Consider the following 21,465-nt stretch of genomic DNA (forward strand, 5'->3'; position numbering starts at 1 on the left):
GCAATTTCAGTGCAATTTCAGGTGCGATTTCTGAAGACTTTATTACTAATTGTGAAGATTTCCAACGACTTCTTGAAATTTGCAGTGCGATTTCCATTATATTCTATTCTATGAATGTGAAGTCGCAACAAAACTATAGAAAAAGTAATGCAAGAACTACATGTTAAGACACCGACATTCATTAGATGCGATTTCAGGTGCGATTTCAATTTGTACATCGCACCGGCACTAAAGTGTATCTAAAGCCAAACGATATCTTTTTATTTTGGAACGAGTGGTAAAGCTTCACAACATCAGTCTGGGTTATGTTGCTGTCTGTGTCCGCTGTTGCAGAGATTCGCTCTCTATTTGATCTGCTGACCATTGTCAATGGAAGTGGAAGGGAGGGATAAAACCAAAATCTGAGTTGCCGCCAGAACAGGAATAGAGGGGAAATCTTCTAATGGTGACACCTATTCTGGGGACCTCACTTTGGAGAGATTCTCTCTCACTTCCTGTTGTGGCTACGGGACAAATAGTGAAAGGAAATCTCCCACTTTTGGGAAATTAAAAAAAAACCTGACAGGGGGTTAATCACCACTAGCCTACCGGGCACTTTCACCCCCTTCCTGCCCAGGCCAATTTTCAGATTTCAACACTGTTGCACGTTGAATGACAATTGTGTGGTCATGCAACACTGTACCCATATGCTTTGTTTTGTATTTTTATCACACTTTATCAGCTTTCTTTTGGTGGTATTTAATTGCCACTGGGTGTTTTTATTTTTTGCACCATTTAAAAAAAAAGAGCAAAAAATTTGAAAAAAAGTTTTTCTTTGTTTCTCTTATAAAATCTTGCAAACAGGTAATTTTTCTCCTTCACTGATGTGCATTGATGAGGCTGCACTGATAGGCAACACTGATGGGAACTGATAGGCTGCACTGATGAGGCAGCTCTGGTGGGCATTGATGAGGAGGCACTGATAGGCGGCATTGATGGGTGGCGCTGACTGACGGCATTACTGGGCACTGATGGAAGGCACTGCTGGGCACTGGTGGGTGGCACTACTGGGTGGCACTGCTGTGCACTGATCATCAGTACCCTGATGATCGGTGCAGATGTCCTCTGTGTCATTTGCCAGTTATCAGCAGTACTTTCCTCATGCTGGGACAGAGTGAGGAAAGTGCTGCCAAAACCCAGCAACTGTATTTACATTGTGATCTTCTGTGTTATTGGACACAGCTGATCACGTGGTAAAAGGCACTGACACTGTACTAATGGCACTGGGCAGGAAGGGGTTAACATCTGGGGGCGATCAAAGGGTTAATTGTTTGCTGTTTAACATTATGTGCCATGTGTGTTTTACTAGGGAGACATGCTGTGCAGAGAAATACACAGCAGCATGTGCTCGCTGGCAGGAGAGAAACCTGTATTGTTTACACACAGATCTCTCCCGTCAGCTTTACACGGCGATCGTCGGGTGCCTGCAGGGAATCTCTGGCCGGGACCCGGTTGTTATAGAGTTATTATGCAAATACTGTGAACCTACTTGCATATGGTAATATTGCATTGTCTTATGCTTCCTGTTTCCTGTTCTATGCTGACCTGGATGTAGTTCTGTGTACAACATGATTCCTCACACCAGCATCTTGTGTTGTTTGCATTCCTGTACATGAAACATGGTGTCAGAAGTGACTTGAATCAGGACTGAGCCTCTTGTTTGGAGCACAGCAGCTTTGGGAAACACAGGTTTGTGAACTACAGCCTGAGACTGAGGACTTTCTGAGATTTGATAGCTCAGAGGCTTACTGACAATATGACTGCTATGAATTGCATACCTCCCCCAGAGGGGATGACAATGAGTGGGGATTGGAGCAGCAATTGGGAATGTTTCAGAGCTGAATTTGAAGATTATTCTCTGGCTACAGGCTTGAATGAGAAATCTGCAGTAGTGCAGGCAGCAACCCTGAGAAGAGTCATGGGCAGTGAATGCAGGCATGTGTATAAACACAATCTGACCCTCACAGCAGATCAGCAACACAATGTTACAGCCATTCTAAATGCACTGGAAGCTTATTTCAAACCTGCTAAAAATGTCATTTATGAAAGGTATGTGTTTGGATGCTGCAAACAAGAAGAGGGAGAATCTTTTGATAACTTTGTTACACGCTTGAGAGAAAAGGCAGCAACTTGTGAATATGGCACACTCAGAGACGAATTGATAAGGGACAAAATTGTTCTTGGTATTGCTAGCGAGAGCACACGCAGGCGCCTCCTAAGAGAACATGAGTTAACTCTACACACAGCCATTGAGACGTGCCGTACAGCAGAGCTCACTGACAGACGTCTGAAAGTTATGGAACAGGACAGACAGCAGACTGACAGCATAAATATTGCAATGCAGCATCGCAACATAAACAAACTTCAGCAACGCCGCCTGATGAGCACTAATACTGCCAACCCTACAGCTTGCAAATACTGTGGGACTGTGCATCAAAGAATTAAAGAGCAGTGTCCAGCTTATGGGAAGTCTTGTAAGTCTTGTGGAAGAACAAACCATTTTGCTAACGTTTGTTTGTCAAGTAAACGACGGCCATCAATAGGCAAATTACACAATGTGGAGAACACATCCACATATGAGGAAGAGACACACACCACAGAAGTTATATACAGCAGTGAATTGATCGGCACTGTGCAATCCAGAGGAAAGAAATGGTTTGTCACTTTACATTTAAATAATAAGCCCCAATCCTGCCAGCTCGATTCAGGAGCAACTTGTGATGTAATGTGCTTAAGAGACAAAATGCTGTTAGCACCAGAAGCACGTCTACTGCCAAGTGACACCAAGTTAAAGTTATATTCAGGTGCGATTATGAAATCTCTAGGGCTCTTCAAGACAGAATGTGCCATACGTGGACTAACACACAAGCTGGAGTTTGAAATTGTGGAAGCCTGCCAAAAGCCACTGTTGTCTGGCTCAACCTGTGAGCGTCTAGGGCTGATACGTTTCTCCGTCCCTGCAGAGCTTAATGTGATGGACAATCTATCCAAGGGGCCCTTGACAAAACAACTGCTGCTAAAGGAATTTAGTGATGTGTTTACTGGGCCAGTGGAATCTGTACCAGGGGAAGTTCATTTCGACCTTGATGTGAGTGTCCCTCCAGTCCAATGTGCACCACGCAATGTGCCGGTGGCATTAAAACAAGCAGTTAAGGCACAGCTTGACCAGTATGAGGCCAATGGACACTTGGCACCAGTGAGTGACCCAACTGACTGGATAAGTAACATGGTGATTGTTGATGCCCGGGATGCATTTTTACAGTGTAAGTTGGATGATGCAAGTAGTTACATGACAACCTTCTGGACTCCGTGGGGCAGGAAAAGATGGCTCAAACTGCCTTTTGGAGTATCAGTTGCACCAGAGGTGTATCAACGTAAACAACATGAACTATTGGCTGGACTCAGTGGTATTGAACCAATAGCTGATGACATCCTTGTGGTTGGCTGTGGGGACACAGATGAGGAAGCAGAGCAAGATCATGATGGCAAACTGCTGGAACTGATGAATCGTTGTAGGCAGGTAAAATTGAGACTTGGCATGAAAAAACTGCAATTCAAGGTCAAAGAGGTCCGCTTTCATGGACACATTCTAACCTGGGAGGGTTTGAAGGCTGACCCAGAAAAAATCAGAGCCATACTGGATATGCCGCAGCCAGCAAATGTGAAATCCCTGCAACGCTTCATTGGATTTGTTACCTACCTAGCAAAATTCCTACCACACCTCTCTGAGGTCTGCGAGCCATTGAGAAGGCTTCTGGACAAGGACGCTGTTTGGCATTGGCTTCCTAAGCATGATAATGCAGTGCAGGACATCAAACGTTTGGTCACGGACACACCTGTCCTGAAGTACTATGACGTTACAAAACCTGTAACTATTCAAAGTGATGCAAGCAAAACTGGACTTGGGTGTTGCCTATTGCAAGCTGGCCAGCCTATCGCTTTTGCTTCAAGGGCACTGACTCTTACGGAACAAAACTACGCACAAATAGAAAAGGAGTGTCTGAGTATAGTGTTTGCCTGCCAGCGCTTTCATCACTACCTCTATGGGCGCGACGAGATCACGGCAGAAACTGACCATAAACCTCTGATTTCTATTTTCAAGAAACCCCTTTTGTGTGCACCCAAACGTCTACAGAGCATGTTGCTCACATTACAAAACTATTGCCTAAATGTTGTCTATAAACCTGGTCCTGAAATGTACATTAGTGACACTCTTAGCAGAGCTACAGCAGCAGGTGGTACACCTGAGTATGCACAACACACAGTTTGCAATGTTCAACGGGACCTGGATGTCCTGTCACAGATTAATCATTCAGACTATTTAAACGTCACGGACCAACGATTGCTTCAGATAAAACAGCACACTGAAACTGATGAGAGTTTGCAGGCTCTTAAATATGTTGTTCTGAATGGTTGGCCTGATTCCAAGTTGGAAGTGCCATTACTTGTGAGAGAATATTGGACTTTCAGAGATGAAATCGCCATTCAGGATGGTATACTGTACAAGGGGCCAAGGGTCATCATTCCTAAATCTTTAAGATCAGAGATGCTGACTCGTATTCATGCCAGTCACATTGGCGGAGAAGCATGCTATAGGCAAGCACGTGATACCCTATACTGGCCCAACATGCAGAATGAGATTAGAGACTTTGTTAGCTGTTGCTCGGCACGCAATGAATATGCGCAGGCACAACAGAAAGAACCTATGATGTCGCATGTGCTGCCCACCCGGCCTTGGCAAATTGTAAGCATGGACTTGCTGAATTATGCTGGCCAGGATTTTCTACTAATTGTTGATCACTATTCTGACTTTTGGGAGATTGAGCTACTTCCTGACCTGTCTGCTGATACTACCATCGAGCGTTGTAAAGCACAGTTTGCACGTTATGGCCAGCCGGATAGAGTAATCTCGGATAATGGACCTCAATTTGCATGCGAGCAATTCAGACGGTTCGCTAAAGATTGGGGATTCGAGCATGTTACCTCATCCCCGAGGCACCCGCAAGCAAATGGCAAAGCGGAATCGGCTGTCAAGATAGTGAAGAATCTTTGTAAGAAGGCCAAGTTTGATGGTACTGATCCGTGGAAGGCCATTCTACATTGGAGGAACACCCCATCTGAAGGCATGGACAGTAGTCCTGCACAGCGCTTGATGTCTAGGAGACTGAAGACTTCATTGCCTGTGGCAAACATATTACTTGATCCTTGTGTGGTTACAGGTGTCCCGGCGAAACTGCAGCGGAGGAAACAGATTGCCAAGCTGTCATACGATGTGTCTGCTAAAGACTTACCTGAACTAAGCATTGGAGAGCCAATCCGTATGAAGCCACTTCCAGGTGACAGGACCGGTCGCTGGAGACTAGGTTCCTGTGTGCAGAGAGTTGCTCCTCGATCATATCTTGTGGATGTAGAAGGCAGTCTTTACCGCCGCAATCGAGTGGACCTGCGAAAGGCAGAACGATTCACCACACAAGCCTATGAGCATCCTGCACGTGATCCTCCTGAGGTGCTCAATGCCCCGAGTCCTACTGGACCATATAGTCAAAGCAGAGAGAACTCTGCTGTCATATCGGGATACAATGAGGATGACAAAATGCAGCCACATATCCCGTCAAGTTCTTCTTTGCCAAACACACCAGCCAGGAAAGAGGGTAGCTCCTTATCAACACCTTCTGGAGCTGAACGGATTTCCCCAGACAAAATCCCTGTGGTCTTGCGTAGTGGTCGAGTTTCAAGACCACCAGATAGACTCAATCTGTAGTGTATCTACCAGTAACACAGTATGCCATGTTCAAGACTGTTCAGGATCTGTTTTAGTTTAATTGTTTATAAGGTTTGAATTGAATGTAAAAAAGGGAGATGTTATAGAGTTATTATGCAAATACTGTGAACCTACTTGCATATGGTAATATTGCATTGTCTTATACTTCCTGTTTCCTGTTCTATGCTGACCTGGATGTAGTTCTGTGTACAACATGATTCCTCACACCAGCATCTTGTGTTGTCTGCATTCCTGTACATGAAACACCGGTGATTGACATCCCTAGCCGCCAATGGCTGTGCGGGTAGGACGGTGTACGCGCTCCCTACCTGGAAATGCAAATCACATATATATATATGTGTGATTTTGCGCAGGCCTGCCGCCCTGTAGCTGTAGTTAGAAGACAGTTAAATATCACCAAAAGAAAGCTCTAGTTGTGTGAACCAATGATAAACATTTCATACAGTACAGTGTTGCATGACCGCACAATTGTAATTGAAAGTGTGACAGCGCTGAAAACTGAAAATTGCCTGGGCAGGAAGGAGGTGAATGTGTTCGGCATTGACGTGGGTGAACTTAAAGTAGTTCTAAAGGCTCAAGCTTTTTTACCTTCATGTACGACCTTCAAACGCAACCTGCATAGGTGTGAACCTGGTCTAAAAAAATGCTTGAATCAAGGGTTTCAGGTGTTCACATTGAAATCTTTGGGGACAAAAACACTCAATTCTGCCTGAAAAGTAGTTCATGTACTTTTTACAGTGAGATGCATTCAGCTACAAGCAACAGGATTCCCCAATGTGAACAAGGACTACTGAATACAATGAGTGTTTGCTTGCTGAGCATTTCTTGAGCTTTGAGCTACAAGCTACAAAACCCTCAGGTGTGAATGGGGCTGATACATAGACCTCATGGATTGAACACTTTACACATTGTAAACAATTGATCCCTGATCTTCTTATCTGTCACTTTCTCTTGCAGTTCTCCACGGTGTGTTGATGGATGTGTCCAGTGGAATGATGAGAATTGAGGTGATCCCTCCGTATCCGGTCATCGGGAGATCTGTCACTCTGAGTGTTACTGGGATTACTTGGAGAATTCGGGATATTGTTTGGTATAAAGGACCGATCACAGGCAGAGAATATCAAATCCTTACATATATCCCTGGTGATAATCCAATAATTCCTGGACCTCTGTTCATCCGTGATAGGATGACAGCTTTCCCCAATGGATCTCTACAGATCTCCATCCTAAATATCTCTGATGTAGGAGATTACAGAGTGAGGATACAAACAGAGAAACGAAGAGATACCGATGTACACCTGAAAATCTATGGTGAGTAATCCATCAGAAGATTGTCAGATTTATCCAGAATGGACTCGTGTTTTCATGTAATAGTTTCGGGGGTTATAGCAGACATCGCCTTATTCCAGCATCAGCTCCATCCCAGCTGTTCAGGATCTTTGGTGTACAGCCAATCAGAGACTGCCGGCGCCACAGCCAGTCCAATGCCAAGTGATTTTTTTTTTTAAGGGTCAGTGTATGTGTTACTCATCATTAAGGGTGAAACCTGAGAACATTAAAAAAAAAGACAGGGGTTCTAGCACCCCCCTAAAGTACCTCTTCAGCTCCAGCAATGTTTCCGTACATCACTGGAGTTTGAGCCGTTATACCAGGATGACGCTTGCAGCCACAGGCATCATCCCAGTACTATCTGTTAGAGCCAGCAGTCTGCTCTTTTGTAAAAGCGATCCTATTGGTTAACTAGCCGCTCGATCGCTATTACAAGCAGCAGGAGGGGACGTCCCCCCCCCCCCTTCCGCCCTTCCGCTGTTCGCTCGGGCTCTCCCATCCCTCCAGGAGACCCAAGCTATCAGCCGATGCATTCACCGGCTGGCCGGACGTCCGAACAAACAAATCGATTTAGATCAGGGTCTCCACTGTGGTAACCCGGAAGCAATGACCTGACGTCACTTATGGTTTACCCGGATGTCAACAGCGCAATTTTAAAAAACTAAAAGCATGGAGCTTGGTGTTTTGAATGCTTTTAAGTGCAGAGGAGAGATCTGGGGTCTTTTTGATAAAAAAAATAAATAAATAAAGTGACAGTGTAAAAATAAAAACATTCAAATAAAATAAATAAACAATGTTATGCACCCCCCCCCCCCCCATCATTCCATGCTCAGGCGAATGCAAGCGTTGCTTCCGTGTCCGTACGTAAACAGCGATCGCACCACACATGTGAGATATCACTGCGAATGTCAGATCAACAGCAATACTTCTAGCATCAGACCTCCTGTGTAACTCACAAATCTCCTTAGGTGACACTTTTACAGGTTACCAATTTAAGTACTGTAGTTTAGCGCCATTCCAATCTTAAAGCATGACATGTTACACATTTTTTGACCCGGCCTAACATCATCTTTTATATTTTACCAAACAATTGGGTATTATATTGTGTTTTTGAGCATTAAAATTCCATAGAGGTTTATTTGAAAAAAAAATGCGTTTGAAAACTGCTGCGTAAATACCACGTGACATAAACAACCACCATTTTATTCTCTAGGGTCTCTGCTGAAAATATACATAATGTTTGGGGTTTCTAGGTAATTTTCTAGAAAAAAAAAAAAAATTTTACAAGTAAATAAAAAGTGTTAAAATAGGCCTGGTCTTGGAGTAAGACCCCAGTCACACTGAATGCGAATTGGCATGTGATTTTCATCACATGCCTATTGTCCACAATTAGAGCAATTTGGTCAGAACCGCACCGATTTCTAAAGTAGTACATGCAATACTTTTGGTGCGATTTGCATTGATATCTGTATCAAATGTCTTGCAAATCGCACCTGAAATCAGCATGTCATCTGACTTTGAAATCGTGCGACTTCACTGTAAGTCGCACAATATCAAAGTAGGTTTGATGTGACCGGCGGGGGTAAGATAGCATGCTTATTTTGCAGTTTTATATTTTTTGTTACAATTGTGTAGTTGAACCAGAAAGACCTTCCTGTAGTAGAACTGTTCCCATTTTTCTCCCCTACAGACATGGTTGGTAAACCTACAATCAGAATTTCTTCCTCGCTTCCCAAAGAAAATGTTTCAGTCACCCTCACCTGTACCTCTACTAGTGCAGAGAGAATATTATGGAGCAGGGTCCCCTCAGGAGCCCCTCTCCCTTCTGGGGCCACTCTATCTCAAGATAACAGGACTGTCTCCTTCTCCAGGATTCACCGTTCGGACTCCGGAGGTTATAGATGCCAGGCTAGTAACCCTGTCAGTACGGAGAACAGTGATCCCGTCACAATGACCGTGGCCTGTAAGTAGCCGGGACTGTCATGCTAACAGTAAAATACAAAGTATCCTGCCTGTAATCAAGCTTAGTATAGGGGAATGCTGAGCCAAAAACCCATCTTTCCTGCTATTCATGGCTCTATTTGGGAGATTTACCCTCATTTGTGTCCCTGTTACCAATCCTCCCCCCACCACCACCCTTCATGTCTGTTGAAACCACTGTCAGCAGTACAGGAATTGAAGACAAATCTCCCCAAGGCTCCATTCACACTTGTGTGACTTGTCATGTGACTTAGAACACATAAAATTGCATGACAAGTTGCAGCCCATTTTTTCACTGGAAATTGTTCAGATGTATGCGACTTTAAATCACAGCGACTTTAAAAAGGTCCCTGCACTACTTTGATGTGACTTTCATGTGACTTGAGTGCCATAGACTGCAATGTAAACACTCAAAAGTCACATCTTAATGTTATCAATGCAACAGTTGTGCAACAGTCAAAACCAAAGTCGTATCCAAGTTGCACCCATCCAAAGCTGCATCAAAGTCGCAATGGAAAGCACAACTTTGGAGTCGCACAAGTGTGAATAGGTTCTAAGGCCTCAGACCTGAACTGATCAAGTGACAAGCAGGCAGACCACTCCACTCCTAAACAAAGTTGAGCTTCAAACAACCCAAAAATGTTTTTGTAAATCTAATGCTCTGTAGCCAAAGAATAGCCAAAGCCAAAGGTTGGAGGGGTCCAGTAGGTCCACCCACTACAGGAGGGGGCGGAGACAAGACCAGTCACCCTGCACAAGGTGTAGTGACCAGTCTTTATTATACAGATTCCTGTACAGAGGCATAATACAGGAGGTGCTTTATGCTAGATTTCTGCACAGTTCTGGTAGAGATTTAACAGAATGGTTATTCGGCCAAAAGATCAGAAAGAGAGTAACTGTAAATTGCAATTTACTAAACAGGGGCAAAGTTAGGCAGCTTTTACTCTGAGGCTGGTGAACAGAATAAAATATAAAATCATAGAATAGAAAGTCATAAAAAAGAATAGAATACAAGAGAATAGAATAAACTATAAAATGCTAAAATAGAATAGAATGAAGTAGAATAGAAAAAATAGAATATATTTTATTAGAATAGAATGAATATAGCCATCTTTCGAATTTCAGAAGTCGGCTATGTTTGTTCTATTTTTCTCTATTCTTTTGAATTTTTTATTCTGTTTTGTTCTATTCTTTACAAAATAAAATAAGGAATGCGCTGTAAATCACTTAATTAGTGCACATATAACAAAAAGTCCATGTGTCAATTCCAAAAAAAAGTCACTCTATAAATTTGGTGAAAAAATAAAAATAAAAATATTCGTGCTCATAATCCACCACCAGAAGAAATAAATAGACTCACCAGAGCTAAATGCTGATTAATTAAAACCAGCAAAAGCGCTGTTGCTCTGGGAGCGATGGTAATAAATAAATTCAGATTTTCAAAGCAGTACTCTATAGAGGGATGGAATATCTAAACTTGGGAGCAATACTCTGCAGCAGCAACATCAAGCCAGCATCTAGGAGCCTTTAATTAATCCTCTCCTCCATTCATGATCATGGAACCACACTCGCAATAGCATCAGATTGCAGATAACAAACGAATCCCACTCACCGCGGATACCTCCGCTACTACCAGGGAGCGTCCTGACGTCACGAACATCCAGGCTCCGCCCTACGCGTTTCGTCACAAATGACGTCGTCACTGAGCGGCTCACAAATGACGTAATTAGTGATGAAACGCGTAGGGCGGAGCCTGGATGTTCATGACGTCAGGATTCGTTTGTTATCTGCAATCTGATACTATTGTTTATTGCTGATCATGCTGGTATCGGCGTGACACCTTGTTTGTGAGTTTTTTACTTACCTTTGAATAAATATGATGATTTCAAAAAACACGCTGCACCATCATTCCTTTTCTTTATCCCCGAGTGTGGTTCCATGATTCTTCTGGTGGTGGATTATGAGCACGAATATATATTTTTTTATTTTTTCACCAAATTTATAGAGTGACTTTTTTTGGAATTGACACATGGACTTTTTGTTATATGTGCACTAATTAAGTGATTTACAGCGCATTCCTTATTTTATTTTGTATATTTCACCTTGATCTAGGGTTTTAGGTTTGCTGCGTATTTATATTTAATTTTATATATTTATATATAATTTTGGTAATTTGAGTTTTTTTTTTTTTATCCGGCTCTTTTCTTTCCTTTTTGATTGATTGTTCTATTCTTTATTCTATTCTATAAAGCAGCCCAAGGCATCCTCTTTTCCTTTTTTATACCTTACTGTACTTACTGCATTAAGTTTCCATTTCGAATTAGAATTCTTATCATTTCGAATCGATTTGAAAATAACCAACATACAAAATAATCCGAATATAGGAAAACAACTCCAAAAATGAAAAATTGCAACATAACAAATTTGATGAAACATTACATTATTAACTTACAAAACAGATCCGGAACACAATAAAACAAATTTTACGATTGTGCACATCTCTAGTGCTTGTTTAAAACCTCACCTCCCCATTGAATTACATTGAAAATGCATCAAAATGCTTCCATTAAAAACCAGTGATCACAGGGAGTGAAATTACAGGCAGTGAAATCACAGAGAGTGAAATTACAGAGACTGACATCACAGGGAGTGAAATCACCAAGAGTGAATTCACAGGGTGTGAACAGAGAGTGAAATCACAAAGAGTGAAATCACAGGGAGCGAAATCACAGGAGCAAAATCACAGAGAGCGAAATAACAGGGAGTGATATCACAGGGAGTGAAAGACAATCTAAAATGTAGGGTTGTCACCAGAATGGTAATAGAGAGGGAATCTTTCAAATATCTTGGTATCACTTAGTCAGTTACTTTTTTCTCTTTAGCCCTTTTATTCTGATGTTGAATTTTTTTGTTATTGCAGATGGGCCAGAAAACGTGAAAGCAAAATACAAGTCACCTTCAAATTCCTTCATTTTATTAGAATGTTCTGCTGATTCTGTCCCACCAGCCACCTACCATTGGAGACTAAATGGGACAGATATAAAACAACAGCAGAGCCAGCTTCAGGTAGCTCAAGAGGAGGTTGAGAATGAGGCGACTTACACATGTGTGGCCAGGAACTCAGTGACGCAGCTTACTGCCATGTACTCTGTATATGTGGATGCAACATTCGGTAGGTATAAGAATCATCTGCCATCAGAGCAGAATTCCATCACTAAGGATCGGTTCACATTAGTGCGACTCTAAAGTCCAGGGCGACTTTGGTGTGCAAATTCTGATAATTGTGATGCAACTTTGACACTCTCTGGCACTCAAGTGACATCAAAGTATTGATGTAGTGAAGTTAATTCAGGAACCTTTGTTGGTGAGTCTTTAAGTCGCATTGATTGGAAAGAGTGCCATTGAAATTAATGGGCTGCGACTTGTCATGCGACTTTATGTATCCAAAGTCACATGACCAGTTGCACAAGTGTGAATGGAGCATTAAACCTGTAAGTACAAAACATTGGTGTCTCTCAATATCTTTTTAATTTAGAAATTTATTTTGTATATCTGGTCCTAACCTAGCTTTAAGTCTCCGGTCACACTGCTGCAATTTTAAATTGCATGATTTGTGTGCAATTTCAGGTGCGATTTCTGAAGACTTTATTGCTAATTGTGAAGATTTCCAACGACTTCTTGAAATTTGCAGTGCGATTTCCATTATATTCTATGAATGTGAAGTCGCAACAAAACTATAGAAAAAGTAATGCAAGAACTACATGTTAAGACACCAACATTCATTAGATGTGATTTCAGGTGCGATTTCAATTTGTACATCGCACCGGCACTAAAGTGTATCTAAAGCCAAAACGATATCTTTTTATTTTGGAAAGAGTGGTAAAGCTTCACAACATCAGTCTGGGTTATGTTGCTGGCTGTGTCCCCCGTTGCAGAGATTCGCTCTCTATTTGATCTGGTGACCATTGTCAATGGAAGTGAAAGGAAGGGTAAAACCAAAATCTGAGTTGCCGCCAGAACAGGAATAGAGGGGAAATCTTCTAATGGTGACACCTATTCTGGGGACCTCACTTTGGAGAGATTCTCTCTCACTTCCTGTTGTGGCTACGGGACAAATAGTGAGAGGAAATCTCCCTCTTTTGGGAAATTAAAAAAAACCTGACGGGGTTAACCACTTGCCTACCGGGCACTTTCACCCCCTTACTGCCCAGGCCAATTTTCAGCTTTCAACACTGTTGCACGTTGAATGACAATTGTGTGGTCATGCAACACTGTACCCATATGCATTGTTTTGCATTTTTATCACACACAGCTTTCTTTTTGGTGATATTTAATCACCACTGGGTGTTTTTATTTTTTGCACCATTTAAAAAAAAAGAGCAAAAAATTTGAAAAACAAAAGTTTTTCTTTGTTTCTATTATAAAATTTTGCAAACAGGTAATTTTTCTCCTTCACTGATGTGCATTGATGAGGCGGCACTGATAGGCAACACTGATGGGAACTGATAGGCTGCACTGATGAGGTGGCACTGGTGGGCATTGATGAGGAGGCACTGATAGGCAGCATTGATGGGTGGCGCTGACTGACGGCATTACTGGGCACTGATGGAAGGCACTGCTGGGCACTGGTGGGTGGCACTACTGGGTGGCACTGCTGTGCACTGATCATCAGTACCCTGATGATTGGTGCAGATGTCCTCTGTGTCATTTGCCAGTTATCAGCAGTACTTTCCTCACGCTGGGACAGAGTGAGGAAAGTGCTGCCAATAACCAGCAACTGTATTTACATTGTGATCTTCTGTGTTATTGGACACAGCTGATCATGTGGTAAAATGTTGCTTTGATTGACCTTTTACCTCCATAATGTCCTACAGACACAGTGATCACGTTTTTTTTTTTTTGCTAATCAGTTTCTTTGTTTCTGTTATAAAATTTAGCAAATAAGTAAGTTTCTTTCTTCACTGATGTGCACTGATGAGGTGCCACTGATAAGCTGCAGTGATGGGCACTGATTGGTACTGATAAACTGCACTGAAGGGGCTGCACTGATAATTAGTGCAAACAAAGTACTGACAGCCTTGACGGGTATTGGCTGTCCTTTCTTTACATAGACACAGCGTGTGAGGAAAGGACTGTTAATAACCAGCAAGTCTGTTTACATGTGATCAGCTGTTTCCCGCGTGGTTTCCCGCACCACATTCCAAACACAATGCCCTTGTGATCTGCAGTTGGTGTCAGTGCAAAGTTAACACAGCAAATGCGGTGTGGTGTGACTGCAGCCCATTCAAAATGAATGAACTGAAATTGCACTGCACAATAGACATGCACACGCCGCAACTGTTTGTTTCATTTAGTTTCAGATGCATTCATTCATTGAAGAATTTAGTTTTGTCATATTCATTATTTTGAACCAATCCTTTTTCGGGATTCATTTTGTTTATTCTTTGGTAGATTCAAAACTTTTTTCAACTTTTTTCAGAAGATTGCTATACTTTTCGGGTGGCTTCGATATTCAGGATTCAATATTTTCGGACGCCATTGAATGCATAATGCAAAATTCGTCGGGCCCAAATTTTTCAAACCTAAGAATTGCATTAGATTTCGGAATTGAATGACTGTGACAATTACAAATTCAATTTAAATCACAAATTCACTTGAATTTGAATTATTTATTTATTATATTTAATATTGAACAAATTTGAAAATTGAATTAATTTCCCCATGGGCCAGAACTACTATCACATTATGTGACGTCATCCGAATGAAGCAATAGCTTTCATTATAACTTTTTTTTGGGATTCGTTGATGTTCATTACTATGTCCATTCAGAGATTCGTGTACATCAGATTCCCCAAAAATCAGATTTTCGGTCAATAATTGATTATGAAATAATGCGCATGTCTACTGCACAGAACTGCATTTAAATTGCACAGGAATGCTGTTCTAGTATGAATGGACCTTAGACTTTTTTCATAAAAAAAAATAAAAAATTACCTGGTGCTGTAGTATTTGCTTAAAAAAAACATTAATAAGTGTTGAGCTTTGCTTTATTTTTCACTAAAATTCAATCTAAAGAATACATAAACACAATGTTTCATATTCCTGATAGGTCCCCCCCCCCCCACCTGTACAGCAATTCACTGGGAAAGTCAGTGCACTGCTGATTCTCCTCCCCTAGCTCTTATGCAGGTGAGAACAGAGGGTATGTGTTCACTTATGGAAAAAATAATGTTTTCATATCTATACACAAATGTTTTGCCTTTCGTTTCTATTTTAAACTGTATAGGTTGTTTTACCTATGAGCTGGCTGAGCACAGCTAGAGAACTGACCACGCTGTGCTCTCCTGCCTAGTGTGGTCAGATTTTAATAGGAAAGCAGAGGGACTGCCAGGAACACCAGGGATTTCACACAAAAGAAGCAATACAGGAGTCTTTTTTTCACACAGGTACATGGTACAACAGGCACTTATCAGGAATATGAAATGTTGGGGTTACATACTCTTTAACTTTTATTAAGCAGCTAATAAGCATTTAAAATGAACCTGAGCTTTGCCCATGTAGGTTTACTTTAATACTCATATCCCCAAGCACCATACACTAATCTGTTCTTTACTCCTCAATACCTGTTTCTTTGCCCTTTGTGGCCAAAGCACAGATTAGCTTTAAATAATCATAATTACAAATTTTATATATATAATTTTTTAAAATTAATTTTCATATATTATATATAAAAACATTGCTTTATAATAATGGGTGACACGATCACAAGAAATGATGCCTTAAAAATAAAAGAATGAGTTGCAGAGTTACTTAGTGAAACACAACAGTAAATTCCTCTCTGCAGTCCCAGGAGAAGATATAGATAAAGTTCATTAACATAAAACTGAAACACTGTAAAGCTCAACATAGTAATGATACACACAGTATACATTTCATTTTCACCTTGGTAGTAGTTTATCATAGTTTTGTACTATGACCCGTATCTTTGAAAGGCTTCTTCCTGCATCCCTTTGTCTTATCTGCAAAGAAATGTTTCCCTTCAAGTCGAATACTGTCCGCTCATTATAAATTCAGTATTGACATGGCCATCCATCAGTGGTTTCTTTCTGTAGTCCATGTGACCAAAAAAGATCCCTCACCAGCTTGTCTCCTGACTCGATGAGAAGACACCTTACATTTCCTGAATGACTGGGTTTTGTGGATCCATCTGCCCACTTAATGCCAAATTCAAAATCCTCTATAACGGTAGAGGCACCAACAGGCAATAACTTATGGTGACCTACGTCCGGCGGCGGCGGACATCGTGATTGATGTTGGATCTACTTTGGGGAACATTCTTTTATTAACAGACTTTTTCACACTTCAGCTTTTTTTTGTGAATGGGTAACGGTACTTTGTACCCCGTACTCATTCACATGGGGGGGCCGGAATCTGGGGGCCCCCTTCCAGATTCCGATAAGCCCCATGCCCGCAGACCCCCACAACCACAGCCCAGGGTTGTGGGGAAGAGGCCCTTGTCCCCATCAACATGGGGACAAGGTGCTTTGGCGGGGAGGAGCTCCCCCTACCCCAAAGCACCCCCCCATGTTGAGGGCATGTGGCTTGGTATGGTTCAGGAGGGGGGGCACTCGCTCACCCCCCCCCCTTTCCTGACCTGCCGGGCAGCATGCTCGGATAACGGTCTGGTAAGGATTTTGGGGGGAACCCCACGCCATTTTTTCTTTAAATTTTGGTGTGGAGCTTCCCCTCAAAATCCACACTAGACCCGAAGGGCTTTTTTTATTATTTTTTAATTGCCGGCAATTCTTTCTTTTACATTCAGTTGTCAGTGGGAATCCTGCTGACAGCTGAAACATTAATGCATGCTTTTCACTACTAAAATACCGCATGACTTGACAAAATAACTCATGCGGTATTTTAGTAGCCTTTTTTAGTGAATTTACTATTTTTCAGTGCATTCTGGTCATTTGGGAGGTTCTCCTGGGGTTATCTTTTAAAAACGCTTCTAAATGCAAACGTACATAAACACGGCTAAACGGCCCGTGTACATTAAGCCTTAAACTCCAGTTCCTTTGGAACCTTCTACCCTCAATACGGGTTGGAAAATGTAACATGTTTCAACTACCTCCTACCTTTACTACTTCCTTTCCTCCCCTGATCCTCATTCCCCCATGACAGTGGGTGGGGGTTCTTCTCCTCTTACCTATTGTCAATTTTTTAAAAGAGCACAGCTGTGTAAAGCTCCACCAGCACAGTTGTGTCATTCATTCATTTATTCATTTGTCATTCTCAGTTTCTTTTGAATGAATAAACTGCAAGTACCGTCTTCTACTATTGCAGATGGACTTGAGTTTCAGAGGACTGTGTATAGAGATAAGGGCTGGAAGCCAGAGGATATATCTACAGGAGCCACATTGCACCCAAGATCTACTGATCACAGGTGCAATGCTTTCCAGGCTCAATATTTTCTGCAAAAATATGTGCTTTTATTATTCTTTCCATAAAGGTGAACTTATCCATTAAGCATTTAAATTTAAAAACACTTTATAAATTTTTGATTCGTTCAATGAAAATTGTTTTTGTTCATTTACTTTCAGGTGCTTTGATAACATTCTAATTCTCCATTTCTCTTGTAATTTCCCTCTATCTGACCTATTTTATCCTCCAGCTTCAACACTATGTCAGACCTCTGGAAGTGGACTTGGCGGTGGGGAAATTGCTGGAATTGTCATCGGCACAGTGTTTGGGATTTTCCTCCTTGAAGTCATTGTGTACTTTGTTCTAAAGCCAAAAAGAAGTACAGTATAGTATTCTTCTTCCTGTGTTCGAGTAAACTTCATCATAATATATCGTTTAAACCGTATTTTTGATCAGATCAGCATTACAAAATATGTAAAACACTTGACTAAGTACATATAGAAAACTAAGTAATTGGTCAGGTGTTCTAGTGAAGGAGTTCTATAGGATATTCAGGTCAAATCTGAGTTTGACCATAGCTGCCATGTAGAGCAAAACACACAATTTTATTGGATTAACAACATTTGTCTTTATTTATTATTATTTTAAATTAGATCACCCATAGGTTTACGGCCACCCACCTAAAATTGAGTAGGCCCCCTTATGCTGCCAAATGAGCCCTGTCAACGCATGAACCCTCCTAGAGTTCTGAAGGTATGCTGTAGTATCTGACACCAAGCAGTCAATAGCAGATTCTTTACGTTCTGTAAGTTGAGAAGTGGGGCCCCCATGGATCAGACTTGTTTTTCCAGCACATCCCACAGATGCTCAATTGGATTGAGATCTGGAGAATTCGGAGGTCAAGTCCACACCACAAACTCGTTGTGTTACTCAAACCATTCTTGAACATTTGCCTTGGGTGGCATTTTTTCTGACACCCCCCTGGCAGAAATGACACAGGACGTGGCAGTGCACACAGGAGCCAATATCTGCAGGGCACACACAGCCAGGTCAGAGCCGGTAGAGAAGAGGAGCCGAGTGGCTGGACGAGGAAGGAGCCTCCACTGATCAGACTTGTGGTAGGATACGTTATCCTGCTGAAAGAGGCCACTGCCACTAGGGAATACAGCTTCCATGAAGGGCTGTGCTTGGTCAGGAACAATGTTTAGGTAGGTGGTACATGTCAAGTAACATCCACATGAATATCAGGACCAAAGTTTTCCCAGCAGAACATTACCCAAAACATCACACTGCCTCCACTGGTTTGCCTTCTCATTCGGCATCCTGGTGGCATCTCTTCCCCAGGTAAACACCGTACAGTACATGCACCCAACCATCCACATGATGTAAAAGAAAACATGATTCATCAGACCAGGCCACTTTCTTCCATTGCTCCGTGGTCCAGTTCTAATGCTCACATGCCTATTGTAGGCACTTTTGGCTGTGGACACGGGTCAGCATGGGCACCCTGACCGGTCTGCGGTTTTATAGCCCCATACAGAGCAAACTGCAATGCCCAGTCTTTCTGCTTTTAACACATCAGCTTTAGGGACAACATGTTTACTTGCTACCTAATATATCCACCGAGTTTCAGATGACACGGTAATTAAATAATAAATGCTATTCACTTAACTTGTCAGTGGTCATAACGTTTTGGCTGTTCGGTGTGTATATATATATATAATCCAAAAGATAAGGCAGCATTGACGGAACTTCAAAGGTGTCCACTCAGTGATTTTATATTTAACATTTTAAAGAAGCACAAGGTCCTCTTCCTCGGATCCTTCTTTGGTCTTTAGAATGTGTTTCATCCTAACATCCAATCAAAACTCCATCACTGATTGTCAGCCTTTCAAGTCTGGTGAGTGCCGCCTTATATTTTAGATGATATGTACTTTGTACACGCTTTGCTGGGCACCCATTTCTCATGCAGTGGCAGCCATTGGATTGTATATGTAATGTTATCTTATGGATTTGATCATAAGATTTTATTATATGATCTTATTAATTGTATTTTGTACTATTCATCTTATTTTTAATTTTATCTCATTGTGTTTTTAAAACAATTCATTTACACCACATTGTACCTTCTTTTTAGAGACTCCAAAAAGTAGATTAGTGTATGAGAATGAACATGTTTCTGAAAGGACTTTGCCAGGAACTCAGGTAATAGAATAATAATGATAGTTTTATATATATATTTATATATATATATACATACACAGTATCTCACAGAAGTGAGTACACCTCTCACATTTTTATAAATATTTGATTCTATCTTTTAATGTGACAACACTGAAGAAATGACACTTTGCTACAATGTAAAGCAGTGTGTGTACAGCTTGTATAACATGGACATTTGCTGTCCCCTCAAAATAACTCAATATAATGCTAAAGCATTACAAAAACTCACAGCATGACAATTTTTCAAGTAAAAGGGGAATAAACAACAGAATGCTTATCTCTTATTACAATACTTCCTATGAATACATGAAAGGGCTGATTTGAGTAAGGGAACTAAAAGTTCCTAAAATCTTATGCTCCAGTTCGTATAATAAACCCCCATGAGAATCAAAGAGATTCATTCACTCTGTATGTAGAATCCATGGGGTGAAGGGTTAGAGGAGCTTTTCAGTACCAGCAGTATTAGTCCACCTTAATTTCTTTATTTGGTAATCTGATTATACTGGAACGTGTCTGTTTGTGGTACTGGAACACACCTAGGGGCTCTTTCCTGCACCTTTCATGTAGTAAAGAAATGCCAGTATTAGATGTTGGAAGTGTGTAATGATAGTAGTAGTGATATCGCCACTAAATGTATGACTTCCAGCTGCAACTGGAGGTTCCGTCTCCTGGTTAAGTGAACACCCTATTTAGTTTGCCTATATGTTGAAATGTCAAAATTCAGTCTAGTTTGGTCCAAATCTGAAAGCTCATCCCTAGTGATCATATTAGGTGTAAAGGACTCCTTTACCTGGTTATCATGGCAGATAGTATCTATGTGCATGCACCAAACAGGGATGCCAAAGAAACCAATATCCATTATTGCCAGGCTTGTGTTTGAAATGGGGACAGTTTTTGGGCCACCTTCATGCTTAGTGATAAATGGCAAATAGTTGCTATAAGAATACCAGGCCATACACTTGGAGGGTCTATTTATAAAACATTCATTGAATAAATGTCTGAAGTATCTGTGCATGCTGAACAAAATGTCCTGTAATTGTTGTAAGAAATGAATGCCTGTATCTTCAGCTGCATCTTGTGGCCAAAATTCTGCAAAGTCTTCTGATTGAGATGTTTCAGAAAATGAAACTGCATTTTGGGCACTGGATGGAACTGAAGAAACAGGCATTAATCCTTTACAAAGATGCAGTGCAAATGCTTCTGACATTTGTTCAACAAATGTTTTATAGGGCTCAGAGGTAATCGGTTGATATCCTTAATAAAAAAAAAATGTTACAGAGGATTGGGACAAAAAAATCCTCCAGCCTAGTTCATTGGTAGACGTGTGTTTTGTTTCATTTCAATTCATTTTTTTGGGATGAAAATTTCATTTTCGGAGATTCGGATGTATACGAATCTCCCTATGGATGTAGTAACCAATGTCAATGAACCAAAATAAAAAGTTATAATGAATGAATGCATTTGTTTCATTCAGATGACGTCACATGATGCGATAGTAGTTTGGGTCCATGGGGAAATGAATTAAATTTTCAAATTTGTTAAATAATTCAGATTCGGGTAACGAATAGATCTGAAATTCGTTCCATTTGTCAATTAGGATGCACATGGCGCTAGTTGATATTGTCCAATCCGCTCATGCCTTTTCTTTTGGGTTGGTTTGGGTTGAACTATTGAATCCTTCTAATTCGAATCCT

The 21,465-nt window shown here is 41.2% G+C and overlaps 1 protein-coding gene across 1 annotated transcript in view; it reads left to right on the forward strand.

The window, feature by feature from the left end:
- Positions 1–21,465, forward strand: part of LOC149443903 (cell adhesion molecule CEACAM5-like) — a 96,285-nt gene that overhangs the window by 12,155 nt on the left and 62,665 nt on the right. The window contains exons 5-9 of the mRNA XM_089655235.1: positions 6,779–7,132; positions 8,841–9,113; positions 12,051–12,302; positions 17,799–17,927; positions 19,686–19,753. Coding sequence (XP_089511361.1) covers positions 6,779–7,132; positions 8,841–9,113; positions 12,051–12,302; positions 17,799–17,927; positions 19,686–19,753 — 1,076 coding nt within the window. The remainder of the gene's footprint in view (positions 1–6,778; positions 7,133–8,840; positions 9,114–12,050; positions 12,303–17,798; positions 17,928–19,685; positions 19,754–21,465) is intronic.

The sequence above is a fragment of the Staurois parvus genome, unplaced genomic scaffold (assembly GCF_062004578.1).
Source record: "Staurois parvus isolate SC_StPar_1 unplaced genomic scaffold, SC_StPar_1.0 ptg000827l, whole genome shotgun sequence".
NCBI lineage: Eukaryota > Metazoa > Chordata > Amphibia > Anura > Ranidae > Staurois > Staurois parvus.